Here is a 26,307-nt window from a genome sequence, read left to right as displayed (position 1 = left end):
AACTGTTTTCCGACGGTTTAGCGTGCACACATTTTAGCGACGGATTAACGGATTATCTCTATCTTTAGCGAGGTTTCTAGCAGTCTCTGAAAATGGCATAAAAATGGGCTCTTCAACATTGAAATGAGCATTCCGGTGGATTCTTAAAAATCGCCAAAGCATTTTCTAAGAGCAGCATCTGCTTTTGGTGGCCAAAAATAATGACTAGTTTAGGGGTGCCTGTACAGTGCCAGCACTGTGAAAAGTGCATTTTTGTGGTGTGTGTGTGTTGACTGTGGCAAATGGAAAAAAAGAACATATTTTTAGGGAAGTGGTAAAAGCACACTTCTTGAGTGCATGTATGATACTCGTGTTATGTGTTGCTGGCTTTGGTTCATGATAAAATTTTACATTAAAAACAAATTGCAAGATTTACCTGAATTATAGTTTTGGGGAGAGAAAGGCATGTTTTATGCGTGCTTGTCAAAAGCAGATGTTGCTTTTCCCCTCCTCTCCCTTCCTTTTGTCCAATAGCTCTGCCATGCCTATGGCTGACATACCGCCCCTGAAAAGTGTTTGTAGCTCACATATTTTCTATACTGGATGATGCTTTATGGCTTATATAGTGCCACAGATGATTTACAGCAGGGAAACCTCACAAACCGATTGAAAACATTTGAAGCAAAGATGACTAATGATGATTAACGATATTTCCGCACTAGCCTTGAAATGCAAACTACTTGTGCTGGGATTCTATCGGGTTTTGCAACACCACACCTTTTGCAACCAACTGCTACAGCCACGTGTGTCGCGCACATATGACATAAGCATATTTTATGCTCAAACAAGGCACATGCTAATTGTATTGCGTTGCTTTCCCGGGACATGTGCACATTCACACCTCTTTCCTTGTATGTTCTGTACATATGCCGATCACTATCACCAGCAACTCGACACATATAAATTTAGCGAATCTTCGCTGCGCAATTTTTTGAGAGACTAGCTTTTTTGAATTTGCTATTAAAATGGCGGTTTTTTGAGAATACTGGCCTTAGAAAAGAATTAAATAGTTCTTGTGATCAAATCTCCCTTGGAAAAATAATCAGGCAGATCTCCTTTAAAACAATGAGTTAAAAAAAAAATCTCCCTGAAAGCACTGGCTCACTGGCTCTCTCGATTAACAAATTTTTTCTCTTTATATACACCATTTCTCCCATTTCAACCAGTTGGGGTTGGTGGGTAGAGATACTCAGACTCAGAATTCCGAGTCCTTCCTGATCTACCATAATAGTTCTTCTATTCTTCTCTTTTGTATTTATTTTTATTATTAATATAATATAGCTTAAAATTCTCAAGTGAGACACAATTCTCCAACTAGCTCAGAAGTTATTCCAACAGTTTGGAAGCAGCACAGTTAGACTATCACTAGCTGCTGGAAACAGAGAACTACCGAAGAGCTAAGGCTGCACATGCCCTAATAGGACAGAACTCACAGCTCTTGTTCTCTATTTCCATCTGCTGGTCAACAGGTATAACCCTTAGGTTCTGGCCTGGTCTGGTCTAGATGTTAAGGAATTACTTTTTTTATATATTTCTAGAATATTCTTTTATATTGAAAGTACAGAGAATGTTGTGTATATCAGTGAAACAAACACCTATTTTAATGTACACTTTTCCCTCTGTATTCGCTGTGATAGGGAATTAACAGACCCTTGAATACCTTTTCCATACGTTATTTGCCGTTTTCTATTAAAAGCCATCATGAATATGGTGAAACCGTGAATAACATGGTGGGATACCTTGCCTGTTCCTGAAGGAGAGGCAAAACATGGTGAAGAAAATGCTTGGAATCAGCGATTTCTCTATGCAAGCTGAGGTAATGGTGGAGGGGAAGGAGCCAGCAAGCTAAAAACTGTGAATAATCAAAACTGCGAATGCTGAAACCACGAATACGGAGGGAGAAGTGCACTCTTTTTTTAAACAACAGAATGTAAAAAATGCACAGGAGTGAGACAACTTTTGCAACATACTTTGAAACCCTAGTCACAGATAAAAGAAGGGCAAATAAGCATGTACACTCAAGTCTCAACTTCTCTGATCCTTTCTTCCTTCCCCCTCCCCACAATGGCAAACAGCATAGACAGTACTCACCCCAAAAGAACTTTCCCATAGGATGGCCAGGTTTGGCAAGGCTTCCAAAGAGCATTTCTTTCCGGTTTGCATCAGAGGGGATTGCTAGCTGGTACTCTGAAAGAGATTTCTAAGTTAGAATCTAACATATGTAAAAGTATGATTAAAAAGAGAAAATACACACACACAACTTGTATATAAATCATACCAAAAAAGGAGAAATTAGGTTCTTACCTGCTAATTTACTTTCTTTTAGCTTCTCCAGACCAGTAGAGGTTAACTTTACGATTGGGTATATATCTAATCATGACCAGCAGGTGGAGACTGAAAACAAAACTTTGGGACAGTATATCCTAGCCCCTCCTCTCTATTTCCCTCAGTCTGCCGAATAGCCAAGCAGAACCAAGAACTGGAAAACAACAGAGAGAAAAAACAATACTCCGAAAGGAGTAACAAATAACATACCCAAAAATGCTGTTGGAAAATGCAGAGGAGAAATTCCCGAAGGAATAAGGTCCCCACAGCTCGCCAGCTAAGCCAGCCGAGCCACAGCCGCTGTTCTTCAATTCTCCCCGGCCCTAGAAAAATACTAGAACCCGCAGCAAAAACCAAAAACTGCCCGCGCAACAGCCCCAACAACAACAACAACAGACAGGGTGGGGACCTCTACTGGTCTGGAGAAGCTAAAAGAAAGTAAATTAGCAGGTAAGAACCTAATTTCTCCTTCTTTAGCACTCTCCAGACCAGTAGAGGTTAACTTTACGATTGGGACGTACCAAAGCAGTCCCTCTCACGGGCGGGACCCCCGAAGGGCCGATACCAGAACACGCTCACCGAACACCGCGTCCCGACGCGCCTGAACATCTACCCGATAATGCCGAACAAATGAATGCAAGGAGGACCAAACCGCAGCCTTACAAATATCCACCGGAGGCACGAGCGACGACTCAGCCCAAGAAGCCGCCTGACCCCTAGTGGAATGAGCCTTGAGAAACTCCGGAACCGGCTTCTGACTCAGAAGATAAGCGGAAGCAATCATCTCCTTGATCCAACGCGCAATAGTAGCCTTAGAAGCGCCAGCCCCCCGACGAGGACCCGCCAGAAGCACAAAGAGATGATCGGAGCTCCGAAAATCCCGGGTCCGCTGCACATAAGCATGGAGGACCCGACCGACATCCAACTTGCGCAGCTGTCGTTGCTCAGAAGAACCCTCCCGACTACCCAAGACCGGGAGGACCACCGATTGATTGACATGAAAAGGAGAAACTACCTTCGGCAGAAAGGAAGGAACAGGCCGCAAAACAACCCGCTCCTTCGAAAACTCCAGGAAGGGAGCCCTACAAGAGAAAGCCTGTAGCTCAGACACCCGTCTAGCGGAAGTAATGGCCACCAAAAAGACCGACTTCAGCGTAAGGTCCTTCAACGAACAGCCATCCAACGGCTCGAAAGGAGGGCGCACTAGAACAGAAAGAACCAGATTGAGATCCCAAGAGGGAATCGAGGGCCTTATGGGAGGCCTGATCAACTTGGCCGCCCTAAGAAAGCGAATCACATCAGGAATGGCTGACAACCGCTGACCTGTCACCAGCCCCCGAAAAGCCGACAGGGCCGCCAGATGAACCCGAAGAGAAGACCAGGCCAGGCCCCTATCCAGGCCATCCTGCAAAAACTCTAGAATGTTAGGCAGAGAAGCGCGAAAGGAGACCACTCCCCGCGCTCGGCACCATTCCTCAAAAAGACGCCAAACCCGTACATAAGCCCGAGAGGTAGAAAGCCTCCGGGACCCCAAAAGTGTAGAGATCACCTTGTCGGAATATCCCTTCTTACTCAGGCGGCCCCTTTCAAGAGCCAAGCCGTAAGACAAAAGGGAGACGGGTCGAACATGGGAATGGGACCCTGCGTCAGAAGATCGCACTCGAGAGGCAGAGGAAGAGGATCCGCCACCAGATGCCTCACCAGATCCGCATACCACGGACGACGAGGCCAATCCGGAGCCACCAAGACCACCAGCCCCGGATGGCGAACAATGCGAAGCAGCACTCTGCCCACTAATGGCCAAGGAGGGAACACATACAACAGCCCCTCCGTTGGCCACGGTTGGACCAGAGCATCCAGACCCTCGGCCAGACCGTCCCTGCGACGACTGAAGAAGCGGGGTACTTTGGCGTTGCCACTTGTAGCCATCAGATCCATCAGGGGCTGCCCCCAAGCACGCACTAGCAACTGAAACGCCTCGGCGCCGAGACACCACTCTCCCGGATCCAAGAAGTGACGACTGAGGAAATCCGCCTGAACGTTTTCTACCCCGGCAATGTGAGAGGCCGAGAGGTCCAGAAGATGCGACTCCGCCCAAACCATGAGCCGAGCCGCCTCCTGCGCCACCAGAGTGCTCTTGGTGCCCCCCTGACGATTGACATAAGCCACCGCCGTGGCATTGTCCGACAGGACTCTGACCGACTTGCCCAACAAAAGGGAGTGGAAAGCCAACAGCGCCAGCCGGACCGCCCTGGTCTCCAACACGTTGATCGACCAGGAGGCCTCCTCCGTGGACCAGGTTCCCTGAGCTGAGTGACCCAGACACTGGGCCCCCCAACCCAGGAGACTCGCATCCGTAAGGAGCACCGTCCACTGCTGAAGATCCAGACCCACCCCCTGAACTAGGTGAGGGGTCCGGAGCCACCAACGCAGACTGCAGCGCGCCAAGCCTCGCAGGGGAACCGGAACATCCATCCCGTGCCTCTGGGGAGACCACCTCCGGAGCAGAGCATACTGGAGAGGACGCATGTGGGCCCGCGCCCACCTCACCACGTCCAGGGACGCCGCCATCGACCCCAGGACCTGGAGGAAATCTCGCGCCCGAGGACACCGGGACGCCAAAAGCAGGCGAATCTGAGACTGCAATTTGCTCACCCGGGCCTCTGGGAGGAAGACCTTCCCCAAGGAGGTGTCGAACAGCACCCCGAGGTACTCCAGACGCTGAGCCGGAACCAACCGACTCTTGGAAAGGTTGACCACCCAGCCCAGCGACCGGAGAAACTCCACCACCCGAGCCGTAACCCGGGAGCTTTCCTGCAACGACTTGGCCCGAATTAACCAGTCGTCCAGGTAGGGGTGTACCAGGATGCCCTCCGACCGCAAGGCTGCCGCGACGACCACCATCACCTTGGTGAACGTCCGGGGAGCCGTGGCCAGCCCAAAGGGAAGCGCACAGAACTGATAGTGCCGACCCAAGATCGCAAAGCGCAGGAAACGCTGATGAGAGGCCCGAATAGGAACATGCAAGTAGGCCTCCGTCAGATCGAGAGAAGTGAGAAACTCCCCCGGCTGAACCGCCAGAATGACCGACCGCAGCGTTTCCATACGGAAAGAGGGAACCTTGAGAGCCCTGTTGACCCCTTTCAAATCGAGGATGGGCCGAAAAGTCCCCTCCTTCTTGGGCACCACAAAGTAAATGGAGTACCTGCCCGTGCCCCACTCCGGGGGGGGCACTGGAACTACTGCCCTGAGATCTAGCAAGCGCTGAAGGGTCTGGCGAAAAGCCTGCGTCTTCCCCGGAGTCTGACACGGAGAAGCGAGGAAAAAATCCGGCAGGGAGCGGGCGAACTCCAGGGCATAACCGTCCCGCACCACCTCCAGGACCCACTGATCGGACGTGATCTCGGCCCATTTGGGAAAAAAGTCGCGCAGCCGGGCCCCCACCGGAACCAAGGGGGGCGCTGGCAAGGCGTCATTGTGCAGGACGGGAAGCGGGGGAACCGGCGGAGGGGTTCCCTGCCCCCCGACGGGCCCCCCGAAAGGGCTGCATGCGCTGGAAGAACCGACCCCGGGAAAACCCCGGAGACTGGAAAGAAGCAGCCCCACGCCCAGGGCGATACTTGCGAAATTCCCGCAAACGCCCCCGGGCCGCACCACCCCGAGACGCCGGGCGGGCACGGTCCTCCGGCAAACGGGGAACTTTCGAGTCCGACAGAGTCTGAATCAACTTATCCAAGTCCTCTCCAAATAAAAACGACCCCCGAAAGGGAAATTTAGTAAGCTTAGCTTTGGACGCAGCATCCGCCGCCCAAGCGCGCAGCCACAACACACGCCTTGCGGCCACGCCAAAAGCCATGGACTTAGCCGAGATCCGCACCAAGTCATACAGAGCATCCGAGAGGAATGAGGCAGCCATCTCAATCTTCGCTACCTCCTGATCCACCAGAGACCAGTCGTCAGACTCGCGATCCAAGACCCGCTCCGCCCACCGAAACACGGCGCGAGCGACTAGTCCCCCACAAATAGCCGCCTGGACCCCAAAGGCAGAGACTTGAAAATTTTGCTTAAGGATGGTCTCCAATTTGCGCTCCTCAGAGTCCCGCAAGGCAGAACCGCCCTCAACAGGCACGGTATGCCGCTTGGAAATAGCCGAGACCACCGCATCCACGACTGGCGAAGCTAACGTAGCCCGATCCCCTTCAGGAATGGGATACAGGCGAGCCATGCTGCGCGCCAGCCGAAACGGCGTCTCCGGCGTTTTCCACTGCTCAAGAATAATATCCCGAATATCCTGATGCATAGGAAAAGAGCGGGAAACGGAACGGATCCCTCGTAACAGAGGGTCCCCCACACGCGAAGTCTCCGGCGGCGCGTCCTCAAAACGCAAAGCCGAAGAAACCTGTTGAATAAGGTCAGGCAGCTCATCTCTCTGAAAAAGGCGCACCACGGACGCCTCGTCACTGGAGAACGGGAAACCCGACAACCCGCCGCCAGCTTCCGTCCCCTCCAGAGGGTCCTGGAATTCCTCAGAAGGGTCCAGGTCCTCCTCCAGACCGACACGTTCCTCCGACCACAAATCCTCGTCCCACGACACCCGCGGACGCTTGGACAAGAGAGGCGGCGGAGGGGACGTCACGTCAGACGAGAGAGGCAAAGCCGCAGGGAGCGCGGAGGAAACCCCACCCCCCGAGACCCCCTGGGCGCAACCGGGACCCCCAGCCGCCTGAAAATAGGCTTTGCATAATGAAAAGAAAAAATCAGGGGAAAAACCCCCCGAGGGTCCCAAGGGACTCCCTGCCACAGCAGGGGACCCAGCAGAAACCTGCCCCTGCTTAGCCAAAACAGGGGGAAGGTCACCTGAGGTGGAAGACAAAATGGAGGGGCCAGACAGAGAAGATGGCGTCTTTCCCGCCAAAACAGCTCCCTCCATAGCCTGCAGCGGCTGAGAGACCTGAATAGTCTCAGCCGCTAAAACAGGCAAGCCGGCATCAGCTGTCAAAATATCAGCTGAGAGGGAATCCTCTAAAACCCGACCGTCGGCGGCTCGGGGAATCCCTCCGTGGGCGGACGGAGAAGACCGGGCTTCTCCACCGTTCCCTGCCGACTCGCGAGGCACCATCGGCGGGGAGCTCTGGGCGCCTGCAGCCGCTGCCGACGGAGCTCCTCCACCGCACCGGCCTGAACACCGCTTGCACAGGCCGGCCGCGAGTGCCTCGCGTCTGGAGCACAATGAGCACTTTTTCCCTTTAGAAGTGCTCATTGCTCCATACGCGACCTAGCTGTAAAAAAGTGCCGGTTAGTTGAAAAAATACAGTAAAATACAGTTTTCTTAAAGGGATACAACCCTCCAGACCAGCACTACCTCAGGATTTTTTTTTTTTTTTTTTTTTTTTTTACACAGAACAGACTCCACAGGCTCTCGAAGCAATATGCCTTGCTTGATTTAGGGGGCAAGGCTTACTGCTGAGGCTCCTCTAAAAAAATATGGGGAGGTGGAGGAAGTGGGGGGAGGGACCCCGCTCGTGACCCGCCGGGTTTGACACCCCCGAGGTCGGACGAACCCCCAAACAGAGTCCGTCCAAGCTCCGTCCGGCTAAAAACAGGGACAATAAACCTCTAAACAAATTCCAACAGCCCTACCAAGGGAGATGGGTACAGATCACTCAACACCTGCTGGAGACTGAAAGAAGACTGAGGGAAATAGAGAGGAGGGGCTAGGATATACTGTCCCAAAGTTTTGTTTTCAGTCTCCACCTGCTGGTCATGATTAGATATATACCCAATCGTAAAGTTAACCTCTACTGGTCTGGAGAGTGCTAAAGAAATAGATGTTATGTTAATCAGGTTTTCTAGTCCGCCTTTACCTATTTTGTTCAAGGTTGGATTACATTACAAAAGGTCGGGTCATTACCCAGGAAGTTAAAATGGACAATCTGACACGGACATTCAATAGAGTTGCTAGTACAGGTAGATCAGTACAGTTATTTAGGTCATAATTACACGTTCAAGTAGGCCATTGTTGGCTCATAGTTATGTCCCAGGAGTTGCATTAGACAGTTTAGAAATGGGCTTTTATAAATTACCATTTCAGTTACTTCAGAGTTGGCTCCCTGTCTTGGTACAGAAATGCATTATTGCTGCTTTTTTATATCACTATAGATATTTTTTTTCCTTCAAATATACATACAGCACTGCTACCTATACAGATTATACTGAATATACAGATCAAACAAATGCACAGCTATCATTTATCTTAATCCAGTCACCATACTAACTAAATATCGGCCCTTGATATTTTTAGGAATGATAATAAAAAACTGGATACAAAAAAAAAATCCCTATCTTGAAACTTATGCACCTAAAGGAGGAGAAAAACAAAGCCAGTTTCTTTCTAACTGAGGTTTGGTCTACACTTCCACTTTCTGCATGAAAATACCATCAACCAAGAGAGGAGCCACAGCAGTTCTTAGAATATTCATTCTCATGACACTTCTTGCCTGAACCATACTAAGACACCAGATAGGAACAACAGGCGTCAGAATATCCCAAACCAGTTCCACTTCTGGCAAAAGAAAGAAATGCAAAAGTTTTGATGGGCTAGGTTATGTTCACCTCCATTTTGGAAAACAATACATCAGAGCTGAAGACAAAGCACCAATGAGTTTAATTACACTGAGAAACCTGATGAACAATAAAGCACCTTAATAGACAAAAAAAAAAAAGCTTTTACTACAGTAGAAAAATGAAATATTTGGAGAAACTCATTGTTAATTCATTGCAAAAATGTTAAGAGGGAATCTGCACCAGTGCAAATTAAAATTAAAGAAAAAGAATATTTTGGATCAACATTCAGTTCAATATATATTGAACCTGTATACTTAGGACCTCTTCTATCAAACTGCACTAGCTGCTCAGAATGGCCCGCGCTACTCCCGATGTTCACAGAGTTCCTATAAGCATCGGGAGCAGCGCAGTTTGAAAGAAGAGGCCCTTAGCTTCCTTTTTGGACTCTAAGCCAACTTTTCTCCCTTGCTGCAGCTGGCATTCCATAATATAAGGATATGTGCTTTATGTTTCCTTAAAAATTTCCACCAGAATTGTGCCTTACCTCCTCATTTTTAGTGGACTAAAGCTAGAGAAAGGACAATTTACCATTTCTTCTTTGTTATATAAGGAGTGTGTTTTGTATTTTATTTTACTGAATTCTTATGTCTCTTCATATTTTTAAAGGTGATTACCTATGTTTTCTGAATCAAGGATATTCTTGAAATCTTTATTAAAATTGCTTAAAAATAAAATAAAACAAAATAATAAAAAGGAAAGAAGCCAAACCACCATAACCACTCTGTAGGTCAATTAACCCTCTATTGTTTCAGATACAAAATAAGCACCTGTACGAGTCCATAAACTGCTTTGCTTGTAACCACAGAAAGATAGTATATCAAATCTTTTGATTTATTTATAATCCACCTTTTACAAGGTAAAGTACAACACACACATAATACTTCCCCTATTCGCTTTCCCTTACTACTGCAGAATAGGTTTTTAAAATTTCAGCAATGAGGAGAGAAATAAATTACCACAAAGATACAGAAAAACTGGAGGAAATTTTTTTTAAAAAACCACATTCTAGGACAGTCCTTAACAATTAGAATTGATGTCTAGAGAGCTAATAATCAATTCTTCCATATCCAATGCAATAGGGAGGTTTTGCACACTGAATAATTTAGAACAGAAAGTTATTAATAGCAGAATAATCCTGCAAGAGAATTCAACACCGTCCTTACCACTATCCACAGCCTCCACTTCCCGGTCAATCGCATCCCTGATCATTAATGGAGAAATAAAAAACTGCGCCCATCTGTAACAAGAGAGAATAGTAATTTTTCTAAACAGCTTTAGGAATGATTACATCATAATTCAGAATTAACTGTTTTACTAAAAGGTCAGAAAGTAAATAAATACAGGGTGAGGCAAAAAGCAAGTAACCCCCTAGAGCAGGGGTAGGGAACTCCGGTCCTCGAGAGTCGTATTCCAGTCGGGTTTTCAGGATTTCCCCAATGAATATGCATGAGATCTATTTGCATGCACTGCTTCATTGGGGAAATCCTGAAAACCCAACTGGAATACGGCTCTCGAGGACCGGAGTTCCCTACCCCTGCCCTAGAGGTTTTGTTTTGCTGTTTTCTCAGCAACAGCTTGGAATTTCAATATGAAACTTTACAGCTATATTAATATGCTGAGTGGCAAATTCAAGTCACATGTACCTGGCAGAAACATAAATAGTTGCAACATTCCATGCCAGGCAAAATGGTAGAGAATATTATAAAGAACAAAATAACAGAACATATACATGAGCATGGATTAATGAGGGAAAGCCAATGTGGATTTAGTCAAGGGAAATCTTTCCACACTAATCTACTGCATTTCTTTGAAGAGGTGAATGAATATGTGGATAAAAGGTGAGCCGTTTGATATTGTGTATTTAGATTTTCAAAAGGCATTTGACAAAGTACCTCATGAAAGACTTCTGAGGAAATCAGAGAGTCATGGAATAGGGGGTTATATCCTATTATGGATTAAGAACTGGTTGAAAGACAGAGAACAGTCAATATTCTCAATGGAAAAGGGTAAATAGTAGAGTTCCCCAGGGGTCTCTGTGCCGAGACTGCTGATTTTTAATATATTTATCAATGATCTAGAGATGGGAATAACTAGTGAGAAGGGGTAGGTATAATAATAAGAACATAAGAAGTGCCTTCACCAAATCAGACCTTAGGTCCATCTAGTCCGGCAACCTGCACACGCAGAGGCTAAGCTAAGTGTTCCCTGATGAAGACCCTGTTTTGCAAGAAGGTGTGCATCCAACTTGCCCTTGAATCCCAGCATGGTGGTCTCAAAAAAATTGGTGACTATGGGTTACTTTCATATCAACTATGATGGAGAACTTGGCTGCATTATCCTCTGGAAGACATGTTTACTGTTTCATGGAAATCAGTTGTCATCAATAAAATTGTTTGAAACTAAATCTGCTGATGACACAAAGTTGTTCAAAGTTGTTAAATCGCAAGAGGATTGTGAAGAATTGTAAGACGATGTGAAAGACTGGGTGTCAAAATGGCAGATGGCATTTAATGTGAGCAAGTGATGCATATAGGAAAGAGGAGCCCGAACCACAGCTACATGATACTGGGTTCTATGTTTGGAGTCACTGCCCAGGAAAAAGATCTAGGTGTCATTGTTGAAGATACATTGAAACCCTCAGTTCAATGTGCGGCAGCGAATAAGAAAGCAAATAGAATGTTAAGAATTATCAGGAAAGGAATGGAAAACAAAGATGAAAATGTTATAATGCCCTTGTATTGCTCTATGGTACGACCGTATCTCGACTACTGTGTGCAGTTCTGGTCACCATATCTCAAAAAAACATATCGCGGAATTAGAAAAAGTACAGAGAAGGGTGACAAAAATGATAAAAGGGATGGGATGACTTCCCTTTGAGGAAAAGCTAAGGCTCCTCAGCTTGAAGAAGAGACGACTCATGAGTCTTTACGAAGGAGGACACCTCAACAATACCTGAAGCGGAGAAAGTGTTTGCAGGAGAAATAGAAGACAGCCTCACCACAGTTGAAGTGGACTTAGACCAGATATACTATCAGATCGACAAACTTAAAAGTGACAAATCCCCTGGACCGGATGGAATTCACCCGAGAGTCTTAAAGGAATTGAAGGTTGAAATCGGAGAGTTATTGCAAAAACTTGCAAACCTGACAATCAGAACTGGACAGATACCGGACGACTGGAGGATAGCGAACGTCACCCCAATTTTCAAAAAAGGATCAAGAGGGGAACCGGGCAACTATAGACCTGTGAGTCTTACGTCTGTCCCCGGCAAGATGGTTGAAGCACTGATCAAGGATAGCATGGTCCGGCACTTGGACGCACACGACTTGATGAAACCCAGTCAACACGGATTCAGGAAAGGGAAATCATGTTTGACGAATTTACTCCAATTTTTTGAGACCGTGAACGAGCAAATTGATAGTGGGAAGCCGGTGGACATAATATACTTGGACTTCCAGAAAGCGTTCGACAAAGTTCCACATGAAAGACTTCTCAGGAAACTACAAAGCCATGGCATAGAGGGGGATATACAAAGATGGATAGGCAAATGGCTGGAAAACCGAAAGCAGAGAGTGGGCATAAATGGGAAGTTCTCCGACTGGGAGAAAGTGACTAGTGGTGTACCCCAGGGCTCGGTACTTGGGCCGATCCTTTTTAATATTTATATCAATGATCTGGAGGAAGGAACATCCAGTGAGATCATCAAGTTTGCAGACGATACAAAACTATGCCGGGCGATCAGATCGCATGAGGATAGAGAGAAACTCCAGAGCGACTTGTGTCGGTTAGAAACATGGGCGGAGAAATGGCAGATGAAGTTCAATGTGGAGAAATGCAAGGTAATGCATTTAGGAAATAAGAATAAGGAATACGAGTATACAATGTCAGGTGCAACTCTGGGGAAGAGTGAACAAGAAAAGGACCTGGGTGTACTGATAGATAGGACCCTGAAGCCGTCGGCACAATGCGCGGCAGCGGCAAAGAAGGCAAATAGAATGTTGGGCATGATAAAGAAAGGAATCTCGAGTAGATCGGAGAAAGTTATAATGCCGCTTTATAGGGCAATGGTCAGACCACACTTGGAATACTGCGTCCAACATTGGTCTCCCTACCTAAAGAAGGATATAAAACTGCTGGAGAGGGTGCAGAGACGAGCAACAAAACTGGTGAAGGGTATGGAAAAACTGGAATACGAGGACAGACTTATAACACTAGGATTATTCTCCCTTGAGAAAAGGAGACTGCGTGGGGATATGATCGAGACCTTCAAAATACTGAAAGGAATCGACAAAATAGAGCAGAGAAGATTATTTACGTTGTCCAATTTGACACGGACTAGAGGACATGTAATGAAGCTAAGGGGGGACAGGTTCAGGACTAATGTCAGGAAGTTCTGCTTCACTCAGAGAGTGGTTGACACCTGGAATGCCCTCCCAGATGAGATTATTGCGGAATCGACCGTCCTAGGCTTCAAGAGCAAACTAGATGCATATCTCCTTAAGAGAGGCATGTAAGGATATGGTGGACTATAAATTACGACAGGTGTACACCTGGCAGGGCCTCCGCGTGTGCGGATCGCCGGACTTGATGGACCGAAGGTCTGATCCGGAGATGGCATTTCTTATGTTCTTATGGGTCTATAAAATACTGAGTTGAGTGGAAAGGGTAGATGTGAATCACTTGTTTACTCATTCCAAAAATACTGTTTGACAAGAAAAAAAAAAAAGAGTGCAAGACAGATCTTTTATGGCAAGGAGATACACAACAGGGACACTAGACGATAGAAAGCAAATTGGTACATATGTTCCAGCTGAGCTCAGGTAGATATCAATACAACCAGTAAAGTATCTTCCTGATAATAAAGTTAACAGTTAGTTATGACACCTGGTGGCCACATTCAGGGTCCAAATTAGAATTCTGGAGGTAATTAACAGTTTTGACCTCTAAAGCCTACTCAGAGTCCTTTCTGGGGCCAACCTTGGGGGAGGGGGCAGGTATAAGTATACAAGGGTATGGTATTAGATAACTGGTTGATATCATGAGAGATTATTAGTGAGATAAGCTTCTCATCTTGGTCAAGAATTTCTTCGTGCAGTTGTCTATGTTCAGCTTGCTTCTGTATAAAGATATTTTGTTATGGAAGGTGAGCTGGAAGTTAAAAGGATGTGGTTAAACTTGAACACATTGAATGTTGGATGGCTGATTGTACTTTTTATTGCACTGTTCAATAAAAGATAGAGTTCTGGAGGTAATCATGGTTTTGATCCTTGACCTCTGCAATGGTTGGTCTGTGTTAGAAGGGAGATGAAAAAGCCCTTATATTTGTGCATGAAAACTCATGGCTCCATAGACAAGTGGAGAGACCTGTTCTGATTAAGGTTAAAATTCAACAGAGTAAACTACCAGGCTAACCCGATACTTAGACTACAATTAATTCATTACCTATCAAGTGCCTCTTTGAAATATTTCCTTTGGACATCAAATTGAAATATTGTTCGTTCACAATCTGTTGAAGCATTATCACTACCACCATGTTTCTTCAGAAAGGCATCAAATCCATTTTCATCCGGGTACTTCTCACTCCCCATGAAAACCACTGAAAGAGAGCATCAGAAGAAGTGAGTAACAAAACACAAACTGCACTCAAAATAAGAACAGAAAAAGTCGTACTTTTTTAAATTCTCTCAACATACTTGAGGTTAAAATACAGTGTACAGTCAAACAGAAGACCTGGTCTAGAGGTTCAAAGCTTCTGATCCTTAGTTTGGACAGGCTGTAAAGAGTTCTGTAGGAGTTTCACACTACAACTGTACAGGTAAAGAGTTAGCAGAATCCCCAGTATAGCTCCCATGCTCAAAATAACTTCTGGAGCATTTTAGATACAACAGAAATCATTTTTCTTATTTTTATCCATGTAACCACCATAATAACATTCTGTGAGTTATATAAAAAAATAATACACTTAGGGCTTCTTTTACGAAGGCATGTTAGGGCCTTAGACGCGGAATAGCGTGCACTAAAATGCCGTGCGCGCTAGCCGCTACTGACTCCTCTTGAGCAAGCAGTAGTTTTTCGGATAACGTGCGTGCACTAAAAACACTAGCGCACCTTCATAAAAGAAGCCCTTAAGTTTTTAACTAATTAGATATTCTAGCAGTGCGGTTGGAGTTGTTATATCAAACCTTCGACTCCAACTTCTCTATTTTTCTACTGTGGGACTGACTTCCTCCTAATATTAGAATTTAAATTTTTGGGGAGATTTTATATGCACACACACCCCTTTGTCTAGAGCTAAAGAACTGATAAATATAACTTGCAACTTACCAGTACATTAGATCTAGGACAAAGATCTAAAAGGTACAACATAATATATGGTAAATTTAATACGTTTTTATTTTGAAGCTGGAATCGGTGTCAGTACATTTTTACTGACTCTGACTCTGCAGCCCTGTATTCTAGTCCACTTGGAAAGTAAGACTTTCCAAATTACAGAATAATTCAAGGTTCACCATACAAACAGAATTAATAACCACTGGAAAGAGCAGTGCTTCGTCTAATAAGGTTAAACCAAATCTTATCCTTTTCCTCCTACCCACATTATACTATCTTTGCATGAAAAATCATACAGATTGTTGCGAGCCTTCCGTATGACAAGCATGTTGTATGTTAGAAAACTGCATGTGTGTGTACACACACAAGCTGGCATGCTGACAAAAAGCACTTTATCATATGGTACCGTGCACAAAAGTTTTGCCTGCCTTGGAGCAGGTGTCATTTTGAGACAGCATTTGTGCTCAAATGGGGATTGGTCTAGGTGTCCATTTTATAAACATATACTTTTTTTTTTTTTAAATGTAGGCATAGGCACCTCTCATATATTACTAAAACCTAATATTTGTTAAAAAGCTAAATGGTTCTTCCTCTTCTTTGACAAGAAAAAAAAAAGCAAGCAATTTAAAAAAAAATTAAGGATTCAATTAAACAAGATCATGAAGCTTCATATTTATCCAGATATTATATCAGCAATAAAACATTTAAGCACAGAACCTGAGTCCCAAAGCATCAGACTGCAGAATATCAAGACATGAGTTAGGTCACTTACATAGTAACATAGTAGATGACGGCAAATAAAGACCCGAATGGTCCAACCAGTCTGCCCAACCTGATTCAATTTAAATTTTTAAAATTTTTTCTTCTTAGCTATTTCTGGGCAAGAATCCAAAGCTCTACCCGATACTGTGCTTGGGTTCCAACTGCCGAAATCTCTGTCAAAACCTACTCCAGCTCATCTATACCCTCAGAGCCATTGAAGAGCCCATCCTCCCCCAAACGGCCATATACAGACACAGACAGTGCAAGTCTGCCCATAACTGGCCTTAGTTCAATATTTAATATTATTTTCTGATTCTAGATCCTCTGTGTTCATCCCATGCTTCTTTGATGTTTTAACCTACTTAACAGTTTCATAATAAGTACTTAATACTCACTATGCTCTAAGAAGTGTGCCAATCCAGGGAGGTCATCGGGATCACTGAAACTTCCAACTCCAACACAGAGGGCAGCTGCTGACTGCAATAAACACAAAGGGGGCATTTTCAAAACATACATCTAAATTTGGTTTGGACATATAGCGCTAGACATCCAAAGTTGGTAGAAAGGGCGGCGGGACCGCGGCAGAGGAAGCAGCGCAGGGCTCAGAGAAGGGGCGGGTCCACCGGCAGAGGAAGCAGCAGGGCTCACTGGCATCGCGAAACCACGGTAGGATGCTTCTCCACCGCAAACGGTGCGGGGTGGGCTTGGGGATGAATCGGACGTCGGGGGGGGGGTGCGAGTGGTCCTTCAGGGTGGGGGTGCCAGCGGTCCTTCGGGGTGGGGGGGCCAGCGGTCCTTCGGGGTGGGGCATCAGGCTTTCAGGGTGGGGACAGGACTTCAAGGGGGGACAGGCAGACCTTTAAGGGGGACAAGACTTCAAGGGGGGACATGCAGACCTTTAAGGGGGACAAGACTTCAAGGGGGGACAGGCAGACCTTTAAGGGGGGACAGGACTTCAAGGGGGGCAGAACGAGTTTTTAATTCAATGAGCAGCATGCGCGGTATACGCGTGTGTGCGCGCTATATATTAATTTATTTACATAAATTTATTTTTCCCGCGCGCTATACCCGTGTGCGCGTTTTACACGGGTGCACGTTATACGGGTGAAACTACGGTAGTTATTAATAACCCAGGTTAGTAATAACCTACATTGATAACTTCCCTCCTAAATGTGATAAGATATCAAACCACAGATTTCAAAAGATAAGATTTAGTTTTCCCAAAAGGTACTACTGTTCTACACTTGAAAGTACAATAAACAACTATTAAGAAAGCAAAATGGTTCAGTCAGTAGGTTTTACAGTAAAATCTACAACACAGAAAAAGAAATAAAAACCACAGGCAATCCATCAGCGACAGGAGTACAGAAGAATGTGTGGTAGGGAAAGCATGCCACATGGAATTGTTTCTAATCCCTGTGTCAGCCTGTCACTGAAGAGTACAGAAGAGGTGAAAGCAATTTGACAGAAGTAATTTCTTAACTATTATGTTCAACTATAATCAACATTTCTATAATGTACAAACTATACCAATTGTCCCAGGATCTTATTTCTGATCTGGGCCATTTTTTAACTAAATGTGTCTTTTCACGATCTTTTCTCCATGACAAATTTAGAGCCTTTTATCAAGTTACGATAGCAACTGCCTTGCGGCAAATGCACCAAAACCCATTCAATTCTTATGAGCTTCAGTGCAGTTACTGCGCCAGTCCACACTATTCAGCTTAATAAAAAGGCCATTAGTCTAGTTCTGTTAAATGCTCAGAAAGTTATGTTGCCTCCAAAACAGATATTCTTGACTCAATGTGTAATTTTATTCCAACATCCATTGGGTTGAAAAGAATATAATGTGATTCATATATACATTATACATAAGAAAAAGGCCTTATTTCTACGTGCCAGCATATAGAGATTTAAAAGAGCATGTATTGGGCAGTCTTTCACAGCATGTGTGTATCCAGTTAACTTCAGGATTGAACTTGGGAGTTTGAGGAAGTGTTTGGGGAGGAGAAAGATGAAGCCTTGCTTACCCCTCTTGTAGTCAAAACCATCTCTCTAAAGAGAAAAGAGTTTGAACAGGAGTCTCTAATTAGCTGCTCTTGTGCAGGCAGGCTTACAACATCCACCATTTACATAATTTGTAAGTGCTGGCAAATTTAGTGTAGCTGCTGTTAAGCTGTGGAATACTTTATCTTTGAACCTTGCATAACAAGTTCTTGCATTTAAGAAGTTGCTTAAAACTTGGCTGTTTTGGCAGTTTTTTTTAAATTGTTTATTAATTTTCAAAACTACAACAGTGCAATACAACCAATGCAACTCATAGTAATACAATAAAAGCACATTCATCTTTCTCATGTTCATAATCCTCCTCCCCCCCCATCCACCCAAACAATTATCATTCCGTATAACACAAACATATATTATCATAAATATCCTCTCTATTCTGAATAATGATATCTTCTCACCCATCCCAATTATAAATATTCAAAAATCAATTTATGACAAAGAATCCCCCTCCCTCCTGCCCTGTCAGTTTTTTACTTAGTTGAGAAAACAGGATGGGTCTGCAATCTTCTCCTATTGTGTTCGTATTACACAACTGTTTCTTCCAAAAGACTATGAAAAAAAAGACAAATACCCCTCCTCCAATTGTTTCTCGTATTGTTTTTATGAGTGCCTGATTGATAAATTGGATTGATATATCTGGTTGTAAAACAGTATATTCAATTTTATGAAATAAAATAAGTAAGTAGCAGAGAACTGCAATTGCAGTTTTAGTCCACTTGGATAAATCAACAACCAAATTGTAGGCAATGCATTTGCTAGTCCAGTAAAAAAGTATCTGACAAGTTTTTGAGAGTTTTCCTTAGCAAGCCTTTGCCACCTCAGCAACCATTTAGTCACCATATATCACTTAGCAAGCTAGTCAGATCCCCAGGCTCTGCTCCAACCCTGCACTCGTCAGCCCCTCCCCTCCACAACACACTTTTAAGATATTGTTCTCTTTTGAAAAAGAGTGCCATGGAGACTAACCCCCCCCCCTCTTACAAAATCACAGCATGTTTTTTTAGCATAGTAGGAATTCTATGAGCGTCGGAGCTGTTAACGCCCCGGCCAGAAAAAAAAAAAGGAGGGGGTAAAGTATATATTTCTCACTACAATATTTAGAACCTGCCAGAGGTTTTTTTTTTTAGCATTATTTATGCACATTTCATTGTGCATAGTGGGTTTTAGAGTGAGAAGAATGTCGTTACTCATACCTGTTTCTCTATGCGAACTCTCTTCTTTCTTGAATAAGCGTTATCCTCCAAATCATTGTCCTCTGAATCATCATCCCCGCCTTCCTCACTGTCATCGTCATCATCCTCATCTTCAGAATCGCCATCAGAGTCGTCATCGTCATATTCTTCATCATCTTCCCCAGATTCTTCCTCCTCATCTGAGGTTCCAGAATGTTTACCATTTAAGCTCTTTATGTCTGAAATGAGTAGCGCTCTTAATCCATTTTCAAGCTTGATGTACCTGCATAAAACAAAAATCTTTCATTACAATGGCCATCAGAAAATAAGATCAAATGACAAAGTCTTTTAATGTGTGTTAGTATAGGAATTGTACTCCATCCGGTCAGCCACCTCAACCACTGCCCCCATACCTCCAGCTTGAAACTCCACACCCACCTCATGCAATGGATTAGCTGCATGCTTACAGAGGGCCTATTCCCACAAGATCTCAATGAAATCATCATCACCCCCATTTTGAAAGACTAAAAGCGTGCGACAGATCAACCATCCAACTACAAACCTATAGTGTCAATACGGTTATATGTCAAGCTTATGGAAGGCCTTGTAGCAAAACATCTCATCGACTACCTAAAAAAACCACAACTTCCTCCACCCCTCAAAATCAGGCTTCAGGACCGACTACAGCACAGTCACTTCTAGCTTTCCTCTAGGACACAGCCCGACAGCACCTAGGCAAAGGCAAAAAAATGCTAGTCATACAACTCGACCTCATTGCAGCATTTGATCTGGTAGATCATGACATTGGAAGCAACAGGAATTACAGTTAGGGTTCACTCATGGTTTCAAGGATTCCTACAAACCAGGAGCTACAGAGTAAAAACAAAGAAAAATCAGAATCCTGGACCAACCCCTGTTCTCCATTATCTCCAACACTCTTCAATCTCTCTTCATAGCCTCGCTTGGTACTTGCTTGGATAAACTAGGCATAACATCATACAGCTACGCAGATGACATCATCCTCCTCCTTCCTTTCGACCAACCTACCCCCATCACAAAAGACACACTACGCAAAACATTAGAGAAAGTGCCACAATGGATGAAAGACCACAAACTAAAGCTAAACCAAGAGAAAACTAAATTCCTACTTCTCAAAAAAAAAAAAAAAAAACAACGAAACCCCAATCATAACAAACTTTGAAATAAACTGTCACATACCCCACGCAACCCAACCTAAAAGTACTACCGTGTTTCCCTGAAAATAAGACAGTATCTTATATTAATTTTGGCACCAAAAAACACACTAGGTCTTATTTTCAGAGTATGTACATGATCATCTCCCCCTTCCTCTCCTTCACCCCAATTCTTCTTCTTTCCTTTCTCTCCCACATATGTGCAGCATCTTTCCTCCCCTCCCTCCCATCCCAGCAGAACCCTTGCCCAGCTTCTATCCTTCCTTCCCTTCCTCCCATCCCTTGTGCAGCAGAACCCTTGCCCAGCTTCTATCCTTCCTTCCCTTCCTCCCATCCCCCATGCAGCAGAACCCTTGCCCAGCTTCTATCCTTCCCTCCCTCCCATCCCTTGTGCAGAACCCTTGAGTACCCCCCACCATGCAGCCGATCCCCCTGACCCTCCCATCTTTCCCCCGCGAGCAAGCCCTACATACCGGTACCTCCCTCCAAATCAGTGTCGGGCTGGCAGCACTCTAAACAGGCTACTTCAGCCTTGACCGCCAGTGAATTCCCTCTGTTGTGTCACTGATGATGTACCGGTATGTAGGGCTTGTTCGCGGTCGGCAATTTGGATGGGAAGGAAGGATGGCTGCGTGGAGGATGCAGGGGGATGCACTGCCGGCAAATCCCGACTAGGGTTTATTTTTCAGGTAGGGCTTATATTAAGACCTACCCAAAAATCATGCTAGGGCTTATTTTCGAGGTACGTCTTATTTTTGGGGAAACATGGTAGGAGTGATGATAGACAAAGGCTGTACCATGCAACTCCAAATAAACAAAACAGTGCAGAAATCCTTCGGAGTCATGCGCAACCTAAGACAAATCTGAAAATACTTTGACAGAAATCAATTCAGACTCCTTAATCTTGGAACTTCTAGATTATTGCAACATCCTATACCTACCATGCCCCATCATCATGATAAAACAATTACAAACAGTGCAAAATACAGCTCTCAGACTGATATACTCGCTGAAAAAATACAACCATATTACCACCGCATACCTAGACACACACTGGTTCAAAGTACAAGCACATATACTTGTCAAATTCTACTGCACACTATTCAAAGCCCTAAATGGTGATGGACCAAACTACCTGAACGATTGCCTAACCCAGGGGTAGGCAATTCTGACCCTCGAGAGCCAAAACCAGGTCAGGTTTTCAGGATATCCACAATATGTATGAGATGGATTTGCATGCGCTGCCTCCTTGAGATGCAAATCTATCTCATGCATATTTATTGTGGATATCCTGAAAACCTGACCTGGCTCCGGCTCTGGAGGACCAGAATTACCTACCCCTGGCCTAACCCAAAACAACACATCCAGGCACCCTTTACTCACCTCCCAATCAAAGGCATACAATGCAAAAAAATGTACAACGGCCTAGTTGCCACTCAAGCAGCAAAATTAGACCACCACCTCTCCAGTCAGGAGTGGTACCAGAGGAATGGAGAAGGGCGGATGTGGTCCGAGAAAGTAAGGAAAAAGTAGGGGGATTACAGGCTAGTAAGTCTGACTTCTGTGATAAGCAAATTAATGGAACCACTTTTAAAACAGAGAACGGTGAAGTTTCTGGAATCCGGTGGATTACAGGACCAAAAGCAACATGGATTCACTATAGGTAGGTCTTGTCAGACAAATCTGATCAATTTCGTTGACTGGGTGACCAGAGAATTGGATAGATGTGGTGTATTTAGATTTTAGCGAAGCCTTTGACAGTGTTCCACACAAACACCTAATAAATAAACTGAATACTCTCAGGATGGGTCCCAAAGTGATGAGCTGGGTCAAGAACTGGTTGAGTGGAAGGCAACGGAGGGTAGTGATCAATGTAGATCGCTCTGAGGAAAGGGATGTTACTAATGGTGTGCCTCAAGGTTCTGTTCTTGGGCCTGTTCTTTTTAACATTTTTATAAATATTATTGCAGGGCTGTCTGGTAAGATTTGCCTCTTTGTGGATGATACCAAAATCTGTTGGAGAGGGAACAGCGGGACAGATTGAAAAGGGTGCAAGGGGGAGAAATGTTGGACATAGTGGTGGAGGAAATGGAGGGAGAGATGAGGCAGGTGCTGGAGAGGGGTGATATAGGAAGAAATGTTGGGCATGGGCAATGGTGAAAGATGCTGCACATGATCCGGAGGATGAGAAAGGGAGAAATGTTGGATGTGGCAGTAGAGAGTGTGGGAGAGATGCATCCTGGATCGATCTCTCTCTCTTTCCTCACTCCATCCTTTGCATCAAGGGAGGGAATGAGAGAAGGACAGATGGACAATGAGAGAGAGAGGGAGACATGTTACCAATGGGGCTGGAGGAGAGAAGAAGAAAAGCTGGACTCATGGAGAGAGAGAGATGTTGGTTGGGGAAAGGAATGAGGTCCAGAGGAGATGAAGCATGCAGGAGGCAGAAAGAAATAAATCTTGGATGCACAGTCGGAAGGAAATGCAACCAAAGACTAATAAAATAACCAAAGGTAGGGAAAATGATTTTATTTTCAATTTAGTGATCAAACTGTGTCAATTTTGAGAATTTAAATCTGCTGTCTGTATTTTGCACTATATTTGTCTATTTTCTCTGTGTACAGTGTGCTTTGTGTTTTTTTAATTTTGTGGTTATCATTATGTATTGTTAACCTATAATAATAAAACCCTAAGCGCGCACACACACTCCTATCTGCGTGTTCCATGATCCGTATGTCCGTGGCAGGTAGAAGTGCGCATGCGCACTTCAAATCCCCCCATACTCACTGTAAGGCAGGGTTCGTCGTCATCACTCCCCCCCTCTTGCCACCTCACTGCCCTTTGGCACCCCTCGAGTGGTTCGTGCATCTCCTTCCCCTTACCTTCTCGGCGCGTTTTAAGGTTTCAGACTTGTTAAAAGCCGCCAGAGTGTTTTTGCAGTCGCGTGCATGTGTGGGCGGAAGCTTCTCCTCTGACACAACCGGAAGTTGCATCAGAGGAGAAGCTACTGCCCACACACGCACACGACTGCACGTACGCTCCGGCAGCTTTCAACAAGTCTGAAACCTTAAAACATGCCGCAAAGGTAGGGGGAGGGAGGTAGATAGATAGATTCAGGTGGGTGGGTAGGAAGGAGGGAGGGAGCTGCGCACATTCCCTCCCTTAACTGAGGAGACAAGGCCATTCACCGCTTCACGGGCCAGTGGATAGCCTTGTCCCCATACCTTGGTGAGCGCCTTTCCCCCTCCACTGCTTTAGCGGGTTACCCTTGGCTTCTCACGGCTAGCCACAGATAACATCCACCGTGTCATTCTCTAGTCCTAATCTTTAGCTTCTTCATCCTTTGAGAGTGGAGGAGTGGCCTAGTGGTTAGCACCCTGAGATTTCAAGTTGAATCAGAGAATTGAGTGACCCTGGGCAAGTCACCTAATCCTCCATTGTCCAAGATACAACAGCTAGATTGTAAGCCTACCGGGACTGATAGGGAAATTTATTTAATACATTTTCTGGCCTGTTCTCCCCAAAAAGCTCAGAATGGGTTACAGCAGTGTATCGCAAACTCTGTGCTGCGAGACGCTGGGGAAGAGGAGAGGCGCCAGCGCCAACTGACTGCGTTAAGGACATGCCCCTCGCAGCAAGAGGCACATCCTGTAGGCAATCAGCCGGCGCCAGCACCGCTCCGTCTTTCCGGGCGTCTTCCCGTCTTCCCTCCCTCCCCTCCCCCCACTGGCGGCTCAGGGTCTGGAGGGCTTTTGCGCATGCGTGGATGTCGATGAGATGATGTTACACATGTACGTAACATGATCACATCGACATCTGTACACTTCCAGATGCCTCAAGCCGCGGCCACTACATTTAGTGTGCCGCGGTTCGACAAAGTTTGCGGGACACTAGGTTACTGTGGGTGGGCAGACTAGATAGGCCATTTGGCCTTTATCTGCTACCATGTTTCTATACATAACATACCTTTAACAAGTTACAATTTGCCATAGTTAGAGTGCAAGTTATTGCAATACAAGTTTTTATCCTAACTTGACACATACTAGGGATCCAATACCAATATACACTTACAGGTTAAATCTGCCATAGTTACAGTACAAGATTTATCATATCCTAACGCGACACAAACGGAGGATCTGATTTTTTTTTTTTTTTTTAACTTGCTGAACACCGCCTTGGGCGTTTCAAACAAATGCCAATAAATAAATATCAGGAGCCCAGATCACCCCGAGACTAAAACGACGTTACTGGTCTCCCATTTGTGCTAAGGAAGGACGTAGCAAGCAAAGCCTGAGCGAAGCGCCATGGGACCCTCCCCACCTTCTCCTCCCACAACATTCAAGCCAAGTCGTTTAAAAATCTGGGATCCTTATATACAAAAATTATCCTGGAAAGCAAGAAGTATGATTCTTAATACTTTATATTAAATTTAAATAAATGTTTTTTGTTTTTTTTTATATATATTTTTATTTATTTGGTATTTTATGTCACCTTTCATTCTAGGGTAGGGAGGGAAATAGGAATGATGATTTTAATATATATAAAGTAATAAAGGGGATATAGGAAAAAATAGTTTTGATATATTAAAATATATTTTGGAGGAATGATAAAATGTGTTTGCAAATCTAATTGTAATGAATATCTTTTTGTATCATATTATTGTATATTTATTTGATTCCTTCAATAAAATGTTATAATAATTAAACGCGGGGCCGCCGCCGCCGCCGCCAAAGCTGTCCTCGCGGGCGCCCCGCCCCCCTCTCTCGCGCGCGCGCTTACCTGTAGCGCTTAGGGTCGCTGGGAGACTTGACAATATCCGCGTCGCCGGCCTCGGGCCCGATGTCCCCGGCTCCCCGCTCCCCCGCTTCGGCGCCCACCGCTTCCTCCGGCGCGGGGGCCCGCGCGGCCAACGCGCCGCTGCTGCTCACGCTCTGAGCCTTGTTCCTTTCGGGCATTTCGGCGGTACGCGCGCACGAGTGGCAGAGGAAGAAGGTAGCCCTTCGGTTCCCGACCTGGTTACACAGGAACCACGCAGCGGCGCTCCTAAACATTCACCGAGGCGGAGAGAAGACACATCCCCGCCGCCCTTCGGCCACCCTACCGACGGCAGCTGACGCGACTCAACCAGCCCCACTGGAAGCCGCGGGGACAGCGACTCCGCCCCTGCCGCCTCCCGGCCAGCCAACCGGAGGAGGACGTCTGCCCACGTGGCTCCTGCGCGAGCCACTCAGAAGGCTTTCGCTCAGCCGGCTTGGGTCCCGTGTGAGGGCGCAGCCTCCTGGGCGGAAGCGCTGTGAGCCTGGCGCGAGCTTTGTGACGCCACGGCGTGACGTCGCGAGGGACGGGCTTGGGTGTTCCGGAGAGACTGCTCCGGGAGAGCTTGGCTCGCGGGGGCTCAGGGAAAAGCTTTGGGCTCTGTTCCTCTATTAATCGCACTTTAAACAAGTAGCCATTTGGTTAATCTTTACCCCCCCCCCCATACGATACCGCTGTTCATGCTGCAAAATGTGCGCAAGAATCATTCGCACTCACCTGCTCCTCAGTCAGTATAAACAGTTTTGATTGAGGAATTAACAATTATTACTTTAGCCATTTTTTTATGAATAGACTTGTTTTGATATTGTTTCATGGTAACATAGTAGATGACGGCAGATAAAAACCCCAATGGTCCATCCAGTCTGCCCAACCCGATTCAATTTCAATTTTTTTTATTTTTCTTCTTAGCTATTTCTGGGCGAGAATCCAAAGCTTTACCCGGTACTGTGCTTGGGTTCCAACTGCCGAAATCTCTGTTA

The 26,307-nt window shown here is 45.4% G+C and overlaps 1 protein-coding gene across 1 annotated transcript in view; it reads right to left on the bottom strand.

The window, feature by feature from the left end:
* NRDC (nardilysin convertase) overlaps window positions 1-25,773 on the bottom strand; it is a 128,794-nt gene extending 103,021 nt beyond the window's left edge. The window contains exons 1-6 of the mRNA XM_033916700.1: window positions 25,292-25,773; window positions 19,341-19,602; window positions 16,476-16,557; window positions 14,431-14,584; window positions 10,152-10,225; window positions 2,131-2,226 (exon numbers count right to left, since the gene is read on the bottom strand). Of these exons, the coding sequence (XP_033772591.1) occupies window positions 2,131-2,226; window positions 10,152-10,225; window positions 14,431-14,584; window positions 16,476-16,557; window positions 19,341-19,602; window positions 25,292-25,563 (940 nt within the window). The 5' untranslated portion in view covers window positions 25,564-25,773. The remainder of the gene's footprint in view (window positions 1-2,130; window positions 2,227-10,151; window positions 10,226-14,430; window positions 14,585-16,475; window positions 16,558-19,340; window positions 19,603-25,291) is intronic.
* Window positions 25,774-26,307: the final 534 nt, after the last annotated feature.

The sequence above is a fragment of the Geotrypetes seraphini genome, chromosome 12 (assembly GCF_902459505.1).
Source record: "Geotrypetes seraphini chromosome 12, aGeoSer1.1, whole genome shotgun sequence".
Classification (NCBI taxonomy): Eukaryota; Metazoa; Chordata; class Amphibia; order Gymnophiona; family Dermophiidae; genus Geotrypetes; species Geotrypetes seraphini.
Note: the sequence above shows the minus strand (reverse complement) of the source record. Positions and strands in the feature narration are given on the sequence as shown.